General features: G+C 38.9%; 1 protein-coding gene across 1 annotated transcript in view; it reads left to right on the top strand.

Moving 5' to 3' along the window:
• The window catches only part of LOC115338893 (macrophage mannose receptor 1-like), a 33,491-nt gene that overhangs the window by 7,641 nt on the left and 6,014 nt on the right, over positions 1-19,836 (top strand). The window contains exons 7-26 of the mRNA XM_030007934.2: positions 56-238; positions 421-575; positions 1,407-1,520; positions 2,247-2,362; positions 3,157-3,305; positions 3,728-3,927; positions 4,345-4,466; positions 5,219-5,306; positions 6,019-6,163; positions 6,610-6,645; positions 6,734-6,903; positions 7,754-7,821; positions 9,496-9,596; positions 10,836-10,978; positions 12,525-12,639; positions 13,855-14,003; positions 15,578-15,680; positions 16,503-16,735; positions 18,331-18,496; positions 19,517-19,669. Coding sequence (XP_029863794.1) covers positions 56-238; positions 421-575; positions 1,407-1,520; positions 2,247-2,362; positions 3,157-3,305; positions 3,728-3,927; positions 4,345-4,466; positions 5,219-5,306; positions 6,019-6,163; positions 6,610-6,645; positions 6,734-6,903; positions 7,754-7,821; positions 9,496-9,596; positions 10,836-10,978; positions 12,525-12,639; positions 13,855-14,003; positions 15,578-15,680; positions 16,503-16,735; positions 18,331-18,496; positions 19,517-19,669 — 2,709 coding nt within the window. The remainder of the gene's footprint in view (positions 1-55; positions 239-420; positions 576-1,406; positions 1,521-2,246; positions 2,363-3,156; positions 3,306-3,727; positions 3,928-4,344; positions 4,467-5,218; positions 5,307-6,018; positions 6,164-6,609; positions 6,646-6,733; positions 6,904-7,753; positions 7,822-9,495; positions 9,597-10,835; positions 10,979-12,524; positions 12,640-13,854; positions 14,004-15,577; positions 15,681-16,502; positions 16,736-18,330; positions 18,497-19,516; positions 19,670-19,836) is intronic.

The raw sequence follows: 19,836 nt of genomic DNA on the forward strand, positions 1-19,836 counted from the left end.
TAAAAGAAAGTGCTGAACAGGACTGCTCATTAGTTGTTTGAAATATTTTTTTTAGGTGACTTAAAGCCTTTTAAATGCCCCAGGCAATGGGTGGTCTATGCAGGTCATTGTTATAGAATTTACAGAACACCCAAAATATGGAAAGAAGCCCAGTCTTCCTGTAGGAAAGAAGATGGAGAGCTGGCGAGTATTCATAATATTGAGGAGTACAGTTTTACAGTGTCTCAGCTTGGGTACAGTGAGTATTCCTGCAGGTCACTTTTTTATCTGGAATTATACTGTTGCTATTATTCATTTAATCATTGTAACCACAATCTTAAATGTTTTTTTAAAAGTCCTTCTTCAGTCAAAAGTGGGTGTGAGATGTGGTTGTTCCATTTTAAGACACACCCATACCTACAATTACCTTTGTGTTCCCAGAGCCAGACGATGAGCTGTGGATTGGTCTAAATGACTTCAGGGTTCAAATGTATTTTGAATGGAGTGATGGGACACCCATGACTTATACCAAATGGCATCACGGAGAGCCGACCCACACAGGGAATAAGGCAGACTGCATTGTTATGAAGGGAGAGGTAAAAATCCCTCTCCCACTTTCATCCTTTCTTCTGTCCTTTTTGCCCCCCAAAAGGAAAACATCTGTGACAAAAATAAAATAATAGGAAAAAGGGACAAGGGTATTAAAGGTTTTTATGAACTTGGTTTAATTCAGAATATCTTAGTGTGGAGGGAGACTGGAGACCAGATCTAGGAAGGTGGATGGTGGAGCACCAGAAGCAGTGCGCTGCGCTGAGACTTGGCCTGCTCTGCAACAGCTAGGATAAATCTCCTATCTAAAACTGGTTGAAGTAATTCATCATCCATATTCAACATGGCTGGTCATAGCTGCATAGCATGATTCTTAGGTTTCCCATAAAGCACCTAAAATACAGGTTTACTGGAGCTACTTTGGAGGCTCATATTACTGGAGGCACAAAAAATTAGGTACAAAAAATTCTATCTTGTTTTATACACAACATAAACAAAGATAATACTATGGAAAAATACTTAAAATACATTTTTCATATTTTATGTTTAGTTTATCCAGCATTTCCTTGCTATTGTCATCTGGTTATATGAACATAATGAATACTATGCTGATGAGAATAGAGTGGAACAGCATGTTTCTTTCCTGCTCTCACCAGCCACTGAATGTTTAATACATGCAACCTTCATTCTCACATCTCTGAGGAAATGTGGCCCTTACTGTTGTTATTGTGTTTCCTATTTGAGAGTTTTGGAGAAAGCAGGAAGGCAAGGAAGAGAGCTGAAACAGCCTCATCCATACAAAGAGAGAAGGGCTCTTCTCTAAAAGGGATTTTCTCTAGATTTCACTTCTCTTTGTGGTTTCTTCTTACCATGCTCAGGATGGATCCTGGGCTGACAGTGCTTGTGAAATAAAACTCGGTTACATCTGTAAAAGGAAACCTTTGGCAGAAGAACCAGGGGCAGAAGAGGTTACTTACCCAGGCTGCCAGAAAGTAAGTGTAAAACAAAACAGTGAAAGGTCGTTACATCTTACTTTCACACCCATGAGGGTGAGAATCACAGAAGCCAATTATTTTGACTGTTCTTGGTGGAGCCCTTGAAAACTGTTAATTTTATATGTGCTGATACTTCTTAGACTAATGGGGAAGTTTTTTCTTTATTTAACCAAAATAGATCGACTTCTTTTTTGCATTCCCTTACACGTGCACTTCACTCAGCTCTCTTCTAATGCAGAACTGGTCACTGCACCCATAAAAGCCACTCTCTGCAGAGCATGTCAGTATTTTTTCATGCTGTAACTCACTGGTCTTGGGTTGCACGAAGCCTTCTCCGTTCAATCAATTTGCCACAGAAGGCAGGAACATTTGAGCTGATTGGTTTGCAGATTGCTCATAGCCTTTTGCAACAGCTACACTTACAGAACGAGAAGGCAGAGCAGGTTTTACACAAGGAGCTGCAAAGTGCCTGTGAGCGTGCTTGCCAACTCTGAGTCATAACCAGGGCTCACGGCTCGCAAATACCCCTTGCGTGTCCTTTATCAAGGGGCAAGACACAGAGCTGTGGTTACAAAAGCTATGCTTGATTATCCTCTTCATTTCTTCTCATGGCTTCTGAGATTAATTTTGACTTGGGGTGTGGTATTAATGTGGCTTTTGGAAGTGTACTCCGCTGCGCAACCTGACAGCCCCTCCGTGTATCTCTGCTGTTGACACTGACAGGGCTGGATGAAGCACGGCTTTTACTGTTACTCGGTCGGGCAGTTACCAGCAACATTTTCAGAAGCAAAACAGATCTGTAAAGAAAACAAAGGTTTCCTGGCTACTGTGACAGACAGGTACAGAAACATTATTCTTGTCCTTTCATACGTGCAACCAGGATGGAAGGGCCAAACAGAAATCCCTTCTTACTTTACAGTTATTCATAGTGTCTGGTGTGATACCACTCCTTTGCTGGAAAATCTGTGGTTGAACTGAAGAAGTATTGCAAAATACACGTGGGGCTTGTATGTCATCAATACAAACATTCAAGCCATTGCTACTGCACACCTACACTGTTGTTGACTCCAGGAATTAAAAAATTGAGTCAACCCCCCAACAACCCCAAATTGCCAGATTGTTTTAAAACTTATTGAACCAAAGATAAACAGATAAACATGAAAGTATTTATTTCTTCTGCATTTGAGCTTTTCAGCAACAAGCGGATCTGGAAACTTACCCTTTTTAGAATAAAAGTAGATTTTTTTCCCCAGAGTAACAAGATTTAAAGATCTAGACCTTATCATAAAGCTCAGTAAAACACTGTAGCCCTTATTTATATGAATGAATAACATATATGCATCAACACAAGTATTGTTTGTCTTGCATTGTTCATTGTGCAGTACAAAAGGAGAATAGAATCACTCTGAATTCTAAACATGATTTACATTACCAAAATATAAAATAAAATTTAATTTATATGACAATTAGAACTATAGAAGTGAGACATTACCCTTGCTTCAATCCATCCTTATCTTTCCCCACGTATTAACAAATCACCTTAACTTTACCAGATTTGCTACCATGAGCTGTTTAGAGAAATGAACAAATTAGATAAAATGTGATACATCAGTTTGGTACTTATTCTTCACAGATATGAACAAGCTTTTTTGACTTCTGTAATTGGATTCAATCCAGCAAAGTATTTCTGGATTGGTCTCTCAGACACGGAGGAGCAGGGGACGTTCAGGTGGGCCAGTGGGGATGCGGTCACCTTCACTCACTGGAACACAGGAATGCCTGGTAGGTGCCACAGGGGCCACCGAGCTTCTGCTCTGGGGACCCAAGAAGTGAGGGTTTGAAAGCTAAAAAGTGGTTTAGAAACTCTTCTGTCATAAAGTGGCAGAAACAACAGTGCAACTTTCCACTTGTGTTAAGGAGATTAAATGAGGGATCGTGGTAGCTCCTTCCAGTAGACCACCTGGGACTGCATGTGTCTGTTGGTATCATTTGCTCTTTGTTGTCTGATGGTTTTGATAAGTGATTCATAGTATAATGTAAAAGGAATTTGATAAAATTGCTTTTTATGATTTAATTGAAGTGCATGTGAGCTACTGTGAGTTATTGGCATCCAAACACTGGGGGCAGGTGCTCTTAAGTAGCATATGCTTTGGGAAGATGCAGCCATTTATCAATAAGGTTTAAAAATTTTATGTTTCATGAAGGAAGGGAGTCAGGCTGCGTGGCCATGATAACAGGAACTTCAGCTGGATTATGGGATATTTTGAACTGTGAAGAAACAAACATGTTTCTCTGCAAGCAGCTGGTGGAGGGAGTGACCCCCCCTCCTCCTCCAGTGACGACCCCTCTCCCGTCGTGCCCAGAAGGATGGCAATCCATTCCTCAGAGCAGCTCCTGCTTCAAAGTAGGTGTTTGATTTCTGAATGCAAACGCTTGTCATTTCAAATGAGAATAAGTTTCGTGTATGCATGGAAGGTGGATTTTTACCCTGCCTACCTGATAGGTAGTCTGTGGTAACATGTCTCCAGCCAATCCCAGGTGGTGTGGCTGGGAAGTGCTGGAAAGTGCTGTATGTAGGTTGAACTGAAGTCTGGAGTCACAGGGACTCTGAGATGATCGGAAAAGCAAAGTTGCTTTAATAATAATTAAATAATTTAATAATAATTAAATTTGATAGATGACCACAGGCTTATGGTTGTACAATTAAATAGGAAGTGATAAAACCAGAGACCAGGAGACCAGAAGAAAGATAGAAGCCCAGAATTCTGTTTCTAAATTTCTGTAATACCCAGCACAGTATTTAATTGTTCACTTTTAATAGATTTTTCAGGGAGGAAGGGAGAAAATGCAAACATGGTTTGGTGCAAGAGACTTTTGCAGAGCCATCGGAGGAGATTTGGCATGTATCCACAGTGAAGAAGAACAAAACCTAATAGCTGGCTTGTAAGTATCTGCACAGTCCATTGTTTAAATATAGGGAAAAAACCCCCCATTTAAAAATTACCTTTCTGAAAGACATAAGGGATTTCTGGTGATCAATTTCTACGTTGCAAAGATGGTGTATATCTTTGCAAAGTGGCAGAAGGAAATGGGTAGAAAGAGGTGAGAAAAGGGTTTTTTTGGCAGGTCTCTGGGAAGGTGGTGCTATGCATTGAAGTAGCCTGAGCATACACAAAAATGAAAGAAGGATCACCAAAATTGGTTTCAACTGAGTTTAGTTCAAAGAAATAAACCCGATCTTTTTAGCTCATTTGTAGTTGATCAGTAGATGAAATACTCTTGATTAAAGGAATAGTTTGTGCTGCTTTTCTTCCTTAGTTAAGGGGAAAAATTGGGAGACTAAGGAAAACCTGACCTACTGATGTGCTTATATAAATGTTTAAATTAAGCCTATGAGGACAGACAGGTCTGAATTTGGATGCCTAAGCTATTTAGTGGAACCAAGACCTTAAAATATATTTTCATTTAACTTGTTATTTGTGGACTCATGACACCTGTGATCTTTCCCATGAAGCTCTGTGTTTCACTGCTTCCTGCCACATGCAGTGCCAGGGTGTTTTCCCCCACATGCCAATTGAATGATAACTATCTCAAATGATATTTCAAGCATCAAAACACTGAGAATAATGTAATGATATACATTCTCCTTCTCTATTTCACACTCTGTCTGATTGTCTATATTTGTAATCATTCAGAAAGAGAGATTATCTTCACCTATCTTACTGGATGGGTTTAAGTGCCTTGGACTCCGACAGCGGATTTATATGGAGTGATGGCTCCCCAGTGAGTAAATAGTTTATTGTTCCAGATTTCTGTCTAATTTTCCATGTATATCTTGGCAGACAGCTGTCACAAGTCCTCCTATACAAGCTGCGAGTGACCTTAAGTCTTTACTACCCGATTACACTCTAGGAATTAGTTTTTATCTTTTGATAGTTCATAGTTATAGATAACAGTATGACATTTAGAGTAATGATGTAACGCCAAAGGTGATGGAATATCTCTCTTGATCTAAGCAAATCTGGTTGTACTAATCTCTATATTCCCATTTGTCATTTACTGTTAGAAATAATTTTGTGTGTCTACATGAGCTAGGCTTTGTTGCCCTCACCATCTTAAGTAGATCAAGGTCTGCAAGGCCCAAGTCCATATGGCAGCACTGATGGATTGTCTCAGGTTGAAACATCAGAGCGGGATAACCAACCCAGGGGTCAGAGGGCGGTACTTAGATACTTCTTTCTAAAGCTTGACAGGACAACTTAATCTCTCCTGATAACAAAGAGGGCAATAACTTCTTGGCTTACTAACATGGCTTATAAATACACAGATGAATCATTATGCTATGCAAGGGTCATGTCCTTCTCCTTACAAGGTCTGGCACCAAAGCACAAGACAGACCATGAAATCAAATGAAGTACATTCTTCAACAGGATGATATGAGACAGTTATTTCACTTTAAAAGGAAAATAGTAACAAGGCTGTGTTTCTACTATAGGTAAATTTTGAAAAATGGGCAAATGGAGAACCAAACAATTATGATGGAAATGAAAAATGTGGCGTGTTTAATGGCTACAATAATATGAACTGGAATGATTTATTCTGTGAACATATGCAGGACTATGTTTGCCAAATAAAAAAAGGTAGGATTACTTTCTTCCTTGAGGCAGATAAGAACATCCTTTCCAGGTCAGATCACACTATCTGCATGTATTAGAGCCAGCTGTGCCATCAAGCACAATGAAACACTTAATACATTTTAATTGAAATAAAAGCAGTTGAAAACTATGAATTCATCCATGGGATACACATGTAAGTTTGGGATGTTGACTAAGTGAAATCCAGCAGCCTAAAGTTGTGCATAGCTTCTGTAAAGTTAACTTGTGATCAGCTGTAACATTGTATTTTGCTGAGTATAACACCTTTTTTTCAGATATTCTGAGAAATTCTGTGACAAAAATAAGCATATTGAGTAACCCTTATGATTAATTTTATTCCTTGGAATTAAAATGCTAACAACTGTATAAATATATTTAATTGAGAGATGTCTGAGAAACATAATATACTCAGATGCTGATTTACATTGCAGGAGCGTCACTGAAACCAGAGCCTACTTCCACATTCAGTAAGTCTTTTACTTCCAATAACAGAAATAAATTAACATATAATGATGTTAATTTCTATTACAGACTGCTTAATGTTTTACCTTGCAGATTATGAATATATTGTTAGTGAAGATGACTGGATAATATATAATCACAAGGAATACTACTTCAGCAAGGAACCAATGCCTATGGAAAAAGCCAGGAACTTTTGCAAGAAGAATGGCGGTGATCTTGCTGTCATTGAGAGTGAAAGTGAAAAAAATTTTCTCTGGAAATATGTAAGAAACATGTTTTACTTCAAAAATGCACCGTTCTGTCCTGCACTGAGGCACCTTTTTCAGCTGGCTTGTGAAATATTAGAAAGTAGTCCCCATCATAAAAAAAATCAGTGCCACCTTTCATGGGCTTATTTACTTAGGAGCTTTACCATAATCATTATTTTCATACATTGCTACATATAGACAAACCCTCACCTTCTTTTCAAGAACACTCTCAGGGTGCAACTTTTGAAAACCTTGCTCTGTTTAGCTGAAAGCTACAGTTGCTGAGTATGTTTTGTTTTCCAACTCATTCTTTTCACAGAATTCAAGAAAAGATTTTCCCTTTTTTTTGCCAAAACAGATTTCAGATTTTCAGTAAAAGGTTTAAGTCAGAATATTTTCTAATATGAAGAGAATAACCTCATGGTGATATACTCTTTTGGAAATAGTTTCATACTATTAAAACCAAATGTGATTCCATCCTTTCCTCCATGTGACTAAGTACTAAACCCCACCATTTACTTGTAGCCTTTTGGCAAATTCTAACTGTGCTTTCCTAAAACTCTTAAAAATATTGCTTTATTTTATAGCTTGCTTAAGAGGTTGTTCTTACCTTCTTAACACAGCTTTTTGCTCCGTTTCTTTTTCATCCCATTCTCCTTTTTTTGTTGTTTTTAAATTTAAATACTGGAAATTCGAGGAAAATTTTTCATTTAGCAGTTCAGGCACATAATCCCAGCAACTCCTTGCACGTTGCATACTATGCAATTGTACAACTGCAACTGAAGTGTTTTTTTGAGATCTTGCTTATTTTATTCGAAATTTGTCTTCTTACAGCTCATTAAAATTCTAATTTTTTGTGTTTTAGACTTTCTATAAAGACTGGGGAAATAACTTTTATATTGGCTTAAGTGTGAGCCTTGACAAGACATTCAGGTAAGTAAAAACAAATTAAATTTGTCAGACTCATAAAGTGAATATGTGGCATGGCTGTCTAAGAGACTGTTGAAGTTCAATGACTAACAAAATTTGTCTACAGCCATGCCTTGACATAAAGTTTTGAAATGTGATTCTGCTCCTCAGGGGAGCACTTCTATAATATTTGCACTACCTATTTCCCCTTCTTTTGGTTGTATACTCTGCTTTTGTATTGTGTGGCTGAGATGTTCCCTCACAGTCAGTGCAGTGTCATCCCCTTTTCCTTGTTAGATGAAAGATAAAATTGGTTGGAGGTCTCTAGGATGTTCCAGATGGTACTTGCAGATGTTACTGAATATTAAAATGATCAAAGAAAAAGAACCCTTAAAACCTGCAGTGAGGGGCATCATGGTGGTTTTAAAAGGTGAAATATCAATACTAGAGAGCCCTTGTCTGGAAGGTAATTTCCAGGTGGTTGTACCGTTAGAGGCCAGGGCAGGACAGCTTCAGGCTACATAGAGTCTTTACGTTTCTACAAATGTCTTTGGAAACAAAGTTCTCTGGGAATGTCCTAAACCTTCCTTGGAGCCTTAGATGAGTTACAGATGTATTTCTCCTGTGGTACTCTTCTCCTCACTTTGCTTCCCCCCCCCACCTTTTCTAGTGCCTTCTCCTGGGATTTGAAGCTTGGTAGGATGAGTTTCAGCCTCTTCATCTCAGTCTTTCTTCTCTTGCCTCTGGATGTCTTTCTTGGCCACAAGCCACAGAGACTGGATAGTTTCATCTCCTGGAGCTCCTGGTTTCTGCATCACATCCACTGCTCAGAAAACATTGTTGGTTGTCCAATTCTCCCTTGCTCCCTCACTAGTTTCATCCTCCTTCCTGTTGGATGATGATGCTACTATTTGTCTTTATATTATTCCTCCTGGTTTATTGTGTACTGTTTTTTCCTATTTGGCTCAGGAAGATTTGCAAGTGGGAACAGCTAGGCATCCTTTTTGAATTCCATATTTGTATTTTACTTGCAAAAACACATATACAGTTGCTTAGTCTCCAAAACACTAAATTGCCCTGGAGCTGATGTTGTCTGAAGGCTCTCAGTCTTGGCAGATTCTCCACTTGACCCTCCTCCTTGCAGCACACTGAGGATTTTTCACTTTTTTCTTGGCTACTTTTTGAGAATAAATTTGTGAATCACCAAATTAGGAAATGATTGTTGCACAACTGAAAGTAATAGCTGGATAGTATTAAAGACTTTCTTTGTTTAACAAAATGGTTCCCCGTGGTCCCCAGTAGGTGGTTCAAGGCTCTCTCTTACCCTATGAGATTTTATATTACTGCTTTTAGACCCAGGAAATTACTAAACTAGGCTCATATTTCTGTTTCTGTGCTCCAGGGAAAGCCAGGTCCAGTGTTACACTGGTCTGTTTCCTGTAGGCCATCAATGCTCAGAGACCAAGAAAAGCTGGGACCACCAGTTGAGATGATTAGTTCAGATGTGGTTCAGGTCAGCAGAGTAGGCAGTTGACATAATGATATTTTTTACTAATACTGAGTGGAAGCTCTTGTTTCTCTTTTACCAAAGAACATGTGTTTGTCAGCTAGGATATAGGAAACTCTAATATGTCCTTTTCAAAGAAATATTAACTAATTCAAATGCGAATTATTATGCCCCCAAATGACTTCTTTCAGATGGATGGATGGAACTCCAGTGAACTATGTTGCCTGGGCTCCAAACGAACCCAATTTTGCAAATAACGATGAAAACTGTGTGGTCATGTATACCCAAACAGGTGGGTGCTGTGACAACATTCAGTCTGCATGGTGTGGCATAGGCTTGGGAGGGCTGCATGTGCAAGGGTAGGTAAGTTATAATACTGAGCAGGCTGATGTTTGATAGACTGTTTAAAAAGCATAGGAAAATAAATCATGTTGTCTTCTTCCATTTATGAACTTTAAAAAAGTTCAGATCTGTGTAGCTAACACATTGGATTACATCTGCAATTTGATTCCTAGCTTTGTCAGAAAATTTCAACGTGAACAGATCAGTTAAGTATCAGACCATCTATAGAGTCAGTATTGTTTTTCCTCTAATCTCTGCCCATTTTATGACTACCTCCCAAAGACATCAGCTGTCCGTTATTGCTTGTGCAGTTCCTAAAAATCTAGGGCTTGGGCATGGCTTTGATTATTACTACACAATGTTATACACTATTTTAATTAAAATAAATACAAATATCCTTTAATACAGCGAGTTGGAAATAACTGTGCTTACCCTAGCCAAGCATTTAGTCTCATTTGGAGCAGTTAATCTCTTCTACTGTAAACATTTTTTGTCTCAAAATCTAAAGCTGAGGTGATCTTCGCAGGGTCTGTTAGAGGTCAATGGAAGGAAGTGGACAACTTTGGGGAGTAAATACTATGTCCTGTTTTGGAGATCTTCTTTAAGATAAAATGAATTATGTCCTTAACTTCATTGAATTATACTGACAATATCTCCATTAAACACTATTATTAGCTTTGCTGTAGATAGCTACCTTGTAACTGTCTACAGCTAATGAAATGAATGCCATTTTCTTATTCATTCCTGATCTGTAAAATAGGGATGGTGATGTTAATGTTACCTTCTTACATCACACTCCTATAGAGAGAAATATACCCAGAAGACTATAAGACTTACGTAGTAAGGTAACAAGGCCCAAGTACCTTATATAGACAGAGTGATCCTAGAGATCTTAAAGATCGGAGAGAGGTGAATTAAACATTTGAACTAAAACTCCCCTTTGGCAATGTTATGGGTTTTTAATATTGAAATATTTCTGTTCTCAGACAAAATATTTGTATTTTGAATTTTGCTGGAAACCTGAATATTTCCAAGGAACATACATAAAAAATACTCATTATTTCTGGGGAGATAAATACAAATATGGTTATCAGTTCTACTTCCTGCAATGGATTTGCTTTAGGAAAGGAGACTTTTTATCCTAGTCTCAGTTGCATTTAGTTTTTCTTTTATTCTAATTTGCTTTCAGGTACATGGAATGATCTCAACTGTGGCAGTGTTGAGTTATTCATCTGTGAAAGGCTTAACAATACTGTTCGTCCAACAATTGCTCCCACTTCACCACCACCAAAGGGCGGGTGTCCAGAAGACTGGTTCCTCTTTGATAACAAGGTGCAGTATGAAGTGTCAGTATATTGTATTTTAAGAAGAGCAGAATAACAACCATTTTTGGTTCAGTTTTTCAGCTGTAGCAGGGTTTTCAGTTATCACAACGTATGTTCTGATTGTGTATATTTAAAGACTCTAAAAATACGATTCCTGAAATAGCAATTACAGCCTCTATTGCGATCACAGCTGTTATGTGAGAGGTCATGAGACATATCAGAAGAAAGTTTCGTCTTATATTTTTGCTAATGTTTAGTGTTGCAAAAGATGGCTGAGCAACTTTCCTTGTGTGGAGATGTTATATATTCTTGTTTACTGTGCTAGGCTTATCTGGCTGTCACATGTTGCCTGGACAATTATTCGTCCCTTGCCTGCTATGCACCAGCTCTCAAGCCACTAAGGCACCTTCCCTTGAGCAAATTTATCAGTTTTTTTTATATAATCAAATACCTGTTAAGGTTGTTAAGTAATTCAGTTATAAGCTTCACCACACTTTATTATGGAAGATCACTCTTCACCCTCTCAAAAGACGAAATTTCAGGATGAGAGAGTGTATGTATTTAAAACCCATAGATTGTCATCAATGAAGCTATAAAAGCTATAAAACAAGAGTGTACACTGTTAAGAATACAGCTAGCAATGAAGATAATCCTTGATTACATTGCCTTGTCTAGCTCTGTCTCTCTTTCCTTTGGCTAAGCCAAAATATGACCTCGGTTTGATAGAGCTCCTTTGTTTGATACGCACTGGCTACTGCCTCCTTTTTCCTTCCCTTTCTCAGCCCTGGGAAAAAGAGTCACAAACTCAGAGTTTGTTCCATTTCGTAGTTCTCTCTCAAGCTAAAATGTCTGCCTCTTCCTCACCTCCTGGAAAAGGAGTTTCCAGAGGTTCCATCCTTGACTCCTCTCTGAGTGCTTAGACACCACTTCTGACTGTCATGGAGCTACCTCCCTTTTGCTCAATTTTTTCCCCAAATTGCCTGATTAACTTTTCAGTTGCATCCTTTAATCAACACATTTATGTTGCTTGACTCTGGCAAGCTGTCTAATGACATCTTGGTTAAATCTCATAGATCATATTACAAGAAATGGTCAATACCTGGGTTTCTTTGTAGTATCGGAATCATTCTCTTTCTGTGATTATCCTGTGATAATCAAACCTGGTATGACAAACAGGGAAACAGAAGCTGAGACATTTAGCTTCAATAACATGTCTTATCCTTGTTTGTTTTCTGAGGTCTTCTTAGGCATTCCTCCCACAAAGTCACACCTCAGAAGTGTGCTCCAAAGCTTTAACATGATTTCTACTGAAATCATTAGACTGACATATTCCTTCTAAGTGCATGCTAAAATATTGGGGTTTATGCGAGTTTTCTAGTATAGGTCTTCTCTTTCATAAAGAACTAAGGGTAAGCTAGAAAGGGTTATTAAATCAGTTAATCTCCTTTTTTGCTTAAAATACCCAGTTTATCTTGTTTGGTACAAACAGAGGTGTTTTAATTGGAAATTAAAATGTCACCCAGTTACCAATTTGGCACACTTCTCTTTTGCAGTGTTTCAAAGAATTTGGCTTTAATGAAAATGATACATTGACATGGCATGCTGCACGGAACAATTGTATTAATTTTGGAGGAAACCTGGCTACTATATCAAAAAAGGAAACACAAGGTATAAAGTACTAATGTTTTGATGCTGGATGAGACATCAAGTAATTCCTGATAAACAGATTAAAACACATGTTATAACTTCTGCAATATATGCTATTATTTATGCCATATTAAAATCAAGTTATGTCGAATGAGAAATCGCACCTTTTGAAAAATGCAGAGGTTTTAGTGTCTTGATTAACTTCTAAAATCGTAGCTCTGGGTCTAATATGGGATGTACAATGGAATTCATACTGTTCAAATATTAAGATTTTGTATTAGGGGCTTGTCATATAATAAAATGTCCATATTTTGATTTTTTTAAGTGTACATGTAAAAATAGCACACAAAGGGAGTAACATCCAAACCAAATCACCGCGCACCTAGCTGCTGAGCCAAATGCTGTGGGTGTCAGTGGAGGATGCAGCCTCAGGCAGCAGAAGGCTCCAGTGCTGGAGTCCCAACTTCACTCTGTTCCCCTTCCTCTGCTGGACCTCAGCCTGCTGGTCTTGCTGTTCAGCATGTTGCAAGTTTTTTAGTGAGGCCTCATGTTTGTTCAGGAAATGTAGTCGTCCTGAGGGCTGCACACAGACCATCGCCTAGCTCACACCATCAGTGCTTGTGGTTTATGCTTTTTCTATAGCAGAGCGAGGACAGTCAAAGGACAGTCTTTTAGTGGAAAGTCAGTCTAGGCAAGAGCTAAGGGAAACAGCATCTGGCCTTCCAAAAAGCTGAGGTCTCAGGATATATATACTTGGTTAATAAGTAGTTTTATTTGTGTTATGCCTGTTTAGAAACCAAGTTAGTAAGTCTTGTTAACAAAGAAGTTACCAAAGAAGAAAATGGAGTGCACAGTCCGCAGACTCATTTTCTATGTGCCAAGGTGTAGAGTACTCATGTTAATTTCTGTAATACAATTAAAACATTTTCCTCCCTGCTTCCTCAGATGATCAACAACACAGAAGAGGGTACACATAAATTCCTTAAAAAATGTTGAAAACAATTTTATGTATCAAAATTTGCCCATCTTTCTTTGAGTTTGTAAATACTTTTTCGGACTTTTAACATCAGATGACTATCTATTCTTTTTATTTTTTTATCAGATGATTTTTTATCATCTTATTAAAAAGAGAAAAACAAAACTCATCATCCTGGTTACAGGCACTCTAGAGTCTGCACTGTTGGGGAAAGGTACATTCAGTTTCCCTCCTTGTACAATTTTTTTTTTTTCCTTCAGCTTTCCTCATGTCCCTCTTAAAAAATGCTGCAACTGATGCTTGGATTGGACTGAATGACATAAATCAGGAGCACACATACTTATGGACAGATGGAAGCCCAGTTTATTATACAAATTGGGCAAAAGGTTCCCGAAGTTATTATAGTAAGGTAAACATTAATTTCTGGTTATCACTCAAACATTATAACTTTGGTAGGTGATTGTATATAGCTACAGCTGTATTTTCTGTAAAGTTTGCTTTATGAAGATTTTTAGTGATCTTGTTGCTTTTGAAAGTGGAGTAAATATGTGGGAGATCTACCTTCACACATTTTTTTCAACTTCTGTATTTTGTCATGAATTTTTTGTTATTAATCCAGGCAGACATTTGGAAACATTATGCAAAACTTAGGCACATGAGCATTTCGCTCACTTTACAATGACTGACCAGGAGACTCAAATAAACCATAGCATAGCAGTAACTATAATTTTGGGATACAGTGAATGTTATTTAGACTTGAGGAAAATACTTAGATAACTGTATATTTGCATATCTTGGCACTGAGCTTATTAAGATAAATGCGTTGAACAAAATACTCAAAAGAAGGAGACTCTGGATCTTCCTTTCTCATTTTTATCTTCTCCCTCTATACCTTCTATCAAATCTTCCTTTTGAAAGATCTCTTCTGCACGCTTTGAACCTTTCAGCACTGCTATGCCATTTTCTGTTTAATTGCAAGACAAACCTGAGTGTTATTCAATAATAGTAAAATGGCTAATGTAGAATACTGTACTTGAGAGTACTACTTCACTAGTCCTGTGCAAGCTTTACCAAGTTTCTGTCTTTTTGATAACAGAATTGCTTTAAGTCCAGCTAAAATGGGAAAAAGCTATGTGAGGTCCAACCTCTGCTGCCATCGAGGCTAGAGCTGGGTTTTGGGATCTCCAGGACTTCCACATCTCACACATGCATATGCTTTCTGTAGATGCTATGCCCATTTCCCTGCACAAGATGCTCCACATACACCTTCCTTCACTTGCAGCCAAGACCTGGGCTACTGTCCCTGAGGGGTTTGAAGGTAGCATGAGGTCAGGCCGATATGAGGTGGGGAGACCTGCTCCCTCCTGCTGCAGAAAGTCAAGCAGTGTCTTGTCATGCTGTGGGAGGAAAAGGCAGAAGATAAAGAGCCCACACTGCAGTGGAAAGGGTTTGGGAAGTGCCCCCCCGAAAAGGTTGTTTCTGATCTCTACCTCTATGTTACTGCACTGTGGTGACAGCTTTGGATCCTAGTGCCGGATCAGGGCAGGAGGAGGATTTCAGCTCTCCAGGCAAGCTTCAGTGCTGAGGAGAGTTTCCCTATAACCTCCAGGAAAACAGCAACAGAGCTGAAATGTCCTGTCGGCCAGACCTAGCACACGCATCTCTACCTGCACACACACACACTCACATATGTGCGTGCACAGAGATTATGTACATACAGCTAGTCCCAGATGCTTCTTCCTGCCTCTGTGCTGTGCTTTACAACTCCGTCCATCATCCAAGTACAAACTTTCCTAGGGCTGAATTGTAAATGCTTATTGTCATATTACTGCTCCTGACATTGCTTGTATGAGTTCATATATACGACCTTCATATTATTCATCTGTGTGTGCCTGCGTGTGATAGGTGAGTCTGTATATCCAACAGGAGCAGGAATGTTTCTATCTATACACATTTTTCTTGTTAATCTCATTTCGCCTGTAGGATGACTGTGTCTTTATGATGAAGAACCCTATTGAACAGGCAGGGAAATGGAAAGATCAAGAATGTAAAACAAGCAAAAGCTACATATGCCAGAAAAATTCTGGTGAGTTTTCTTTCACCACTTTCTAGTACAGCTGATTTATTGTGGTTGTGTCAAACTGGTGTTAAAAGTGACTTTCCCTATTTTAACTGAAATTAATCTGACAGTATCACATGCACTACGGACCATTTTAACAAAATGAGCACACATTTTATTTTTTGGAGAAAAACTCTTAACCCTTCCTATTTTAAGGACCAGACCAGTAAAAAAAAAAAAAATAAAATCTATGGATCATTACATATTTTACTATTTTTGGCAATCAGGTGGGAGAGGGAGAGAACAGTGCTTTGTCTTTATATGGGTAAATTCTTCAAAACTGAAATTCTACTGTTATACTTAAAAGCAGTGCAACCTCTTTATTTTGAAAATCTGCCCTACTTGATTTCCTTTACAGTCTTACTCAGACAGTTTCATCAACAGCAGTTGTATCCCTCTGCTTGCTCATGGCATGCTTACCGTACCCTGTTCCTCGTTAGAAATACAACAAATGCCAATATGTCATGGAAAAAGTGGAGAAGTTGTTCCCTTTAATGCCCTACATTGTTACAGTGTGCTTTGGAAAGGTCTAGAGCTTGCAAGGCATGTTCCTGGAGGCAATACAGATATTTATGCTAAAAGGTCATTCTGACAAGAATTAGAAAATTTTGTCACAGAACATGAAAACATGACTTTCATCACTGCAGTGATAGTTGGGACACATCTTAATTTGTTATTCCAGCCTCTCTTAATTACTTGACTACTCCAGTACACTAGATCTTCTCTCAGTGTTATATGTCTAGCCAATATAATGCATTTGACTTCTTTTTGTTTGTTTGTTCGTTACAGACCCCAAACTGCAAAACTCCCAACCCATAGTTCCGATGTTCGGCTTTAACAATTATGGTAATGACCGCTATGCAGTCATCAACTACAAAATGGTCTGGGAAGAAGCAGAGAAGAACTGCAGAGACCAGTTTGCAGAGCTTGCCAGCGTTTTGGATCCTTATGCTGAATCTTACCTGTGGTTACAAATGTTAAAGCATGGGGAGCCTGTATGGATTGGTCTTAACAGCAACACGGTGAGTCCATCAAATGCTTGTGACAATCATGCCGCTACCCTAGATCGGCATAGATCAGCCATATTTCTTGCTCGGAGGTTGACGGGGTCCACTGCTGTGGGCGCTGTTTGCTTCCACGTGAGTGTTATTGGTCAGATCTGTGAATATGTGGCAGGCATCAAAACTTTGCTGAGGTACCTGGCTTCAGGGGTTTTACATGTCTAAATGTTTGGCCATAATGTAAGTGAGAACTGCCATAGTCCACATTTCAAAGGCCACCAAGGATGTAGCTGCAGTAGACAGTGGCTTCAGCGGTAGAAATGGCTATGGAGTTTCCACTTCCTATACCACCATCTACCACACGCTCATGTGGGGGAGCATTGCTCTTTCTGAAGCACACCATGGAAACAACTGGGATTAAAAATAGTTCTTTATTTGTGAGGTTATTTTAAGTTTTGTTTTAATTCACAGCCTAGCACTACAAGAGCTTGTGTTGGACAACAGGGGAAATGCCAAGGTGCAGCACAGAGGCGGGAGCAGGCCTCTGGCAACGGGGACACTTTAGGCTGGTTTTTGGAGCTGAAGCCAGTGCCTTGTGAAAAACTGCCAACAAAGTCAGTCAGCAAAGTGTGTAAAGGTCTGAAAGGGGAAGCATCTATTAGAGATATGTAAAAAACCCATGTAGCTGGATGATGTAGCTGGGTATCTGTGGAACAGGAGTTGTGAGGAAGTCAAGAGGAGAGAGGTAGAGTTGGAGCTTGGTGGGACACAGGACTGAGAGAGGGCACAGGTGCTGAGGTGAGAGGAGCTGGAGCTGCACTTCAGTGAGAGCAGGCACTGGGAAACCAGGATTAGATGGGAAGCTGGGATGAAATATGGTCAAGGACTTAAAAGGAAAAAGGACAGGAAAGGAACAAAAAACTGGATGGGAGCCTGCCTCCAAAGGTCACAGGAAGAAGGGGCTAGGAGGTGCAGGACGGGTTGACAGGAGCCACGAATGTGACTAATGTTGGTCATCCTCTGCAAATAGCAGTGAAATCCACTGAAAAAATACATGCTTAGCTCTTCTCTAGTAGCTGGTCCTTGCAAGAACTAGAAACTTATCACAAGCCCTGTTAGCATGGGTGGCAGAAGTCTGTGGTGTGTGCTCCATGAAAAACGTCATCAGTATTCGTGTCTCCAGTGGAACATCTGCTTTTTCTATTTGCTTTCTGAATATATAGAGAAGCCCGTGTTAGAGGAATGCTAACAATAGTTTATCTGCAATCTTTATTTGATCTGTGTGTATATGTGGGTTCCTTTGATAAAGTCTTCAACTATATATTCACATTTGTTACTGCAAGGCCCTTTGCCCATTTAGTGCATGAGATAGATGATGTGAATTGAATAATGCAGGTTACGTACCAAATAAACATCTGTAGGACCACTGCCCTAACTGTTGTGGAGCGTGGAAGTCTGGACCAGGCTGTTATGTATTCATGACAGAGGACAAATTAATTTTGTGTGAGAAACCATGATTCTGATTTTTCCTAATTTTACATACCTTCAAGTGCAATCTTAATGTTCTTTCAGTTTAATTCTTGTATGTGACGATCTTTATTGTCATTTGCTTTTAGACTCGTGGCCATTACGTATGGTCAGATAGAAGGAGGAGCAGGTATCATAACTGGGCCAGTGGAGAACCAAATAAGAACACAGCCTGTGTCTATTTAGATTTGGATGGTTTCTGGAAAACAGCATCTTGCAACGAAACATTTTTTTCTCTCTGTAAACAATCTGATGGTAAGTTGTGAATGGGAGAAATGAGATTTGGGAGGCTGGAATTTAAATCAATGGCTTTATTTTAATTTAGCTTTTCCACATATGCAAAGATTGTGATCGATGGTGTATGCCTTGTGATAAGCTATTGCTTTTGTTAAGAAAAAAATCCCAGATCCAGTCTGCCTTGAGTGATTTCCAGACATTTCATGTCACAGGCCAGTCAACACATGCACATCATAAAGACAACTGCAATATTTCATGCCACATGCAATAGTTCTTTTCTGCATCCTTGTTTGTCAAGAACTGCAGAATTGATCAACTTTAGCCAAACTATAAATATATTAATGATATATTTTTACATTTAAAAGTATCTTTTGTAATAATGTGAGATAAGAAACTTCTGTCAGTGTAGCAGCTGAATTGATTAATTTATATTTGTTATAAGATCCTGGGAAGCTTCTGCTGAGATACTTTAGAGCTCAAATATTGCACCCAATTTTCAAACATATTTTAAATTAGATATGAAATTTATGATCTCTGTATCATACTTCACAGCAAATTTTATATTCATTTAGGCTCTGCTTTGGCTTTAATCAGGCGATGCAATAGGCTACTAATTTTACTTTTACATAGTTTAGGATGTGTGTACAAGGGTAGGTACAGACAGCTTCTCTGATTGACCTTGCTACAGACTGGCTGGGCACAAGCCACTGGCTTGTGGTGGTGGTGTCAAGATCCTGTATATATACCAACTCATTCCTCATTCTGTTTCACAAGTTTAAAGTAAAAAATTGCCTTGCCGAAGACAATTGCAGTTAGACTGGTGCAAGTCTTCTTTAGCAGATTGGAGAACCATCTCCAACCAGTATAATTTATTACTAGCTTACCATGTTTAGTTCACTCTTTTATCATTAGTTAAGTCTATGGGATATTCCTTTTCCTGGAATCATTGTCAGACTGGGAGGGCTGATGTGTGGTGCAGGAGTACATGTTTCCCTTGGCTTTTAAGACCCCACTGAAATGTGTGTGTCTTCTTAATAGAGTTAATTCCTAGTGAACCACCACAGCTTCCTGGGAAGTGTCCTGAACCGAAGCGTGGTAGGTCTTGGATTCCCTTCCGTGGTCATTGCTACTATGTTCACACCAGTTCTGAGGAAAGCTGGCCTGATGCTTCCATGACGTGTATCCAGATGGGTAACTGCCTTTTTTTATTAGGATATTTTACAGGTTGTTTGTGTGTTTGTTTTTTTAATCCAGAACCAAGAGATAATGCATAGAAGTGTGCGTGTATGTATATCAATTATAAGCTACAGCTAATATAAATTTATTATCAAGCATTTCTACTATATGAAAAAGCTGAT

The sequence above is a fragment of the Aquila chrysaetos genome, chromosome 3 (assembly GCF_900496995.4).
Source record: "Aquila chrysaetos chrysaetos chromosome 3, bAquChr1.4, whole genome shotgun sequence".
Classification (NCBI taxonomy): domain Eukaryota; kingdom Metazoa; phylum Chordata; class Aves; order Accipitriformes; family Accipitridae; genus Aquila; species Aquila chrysaetos.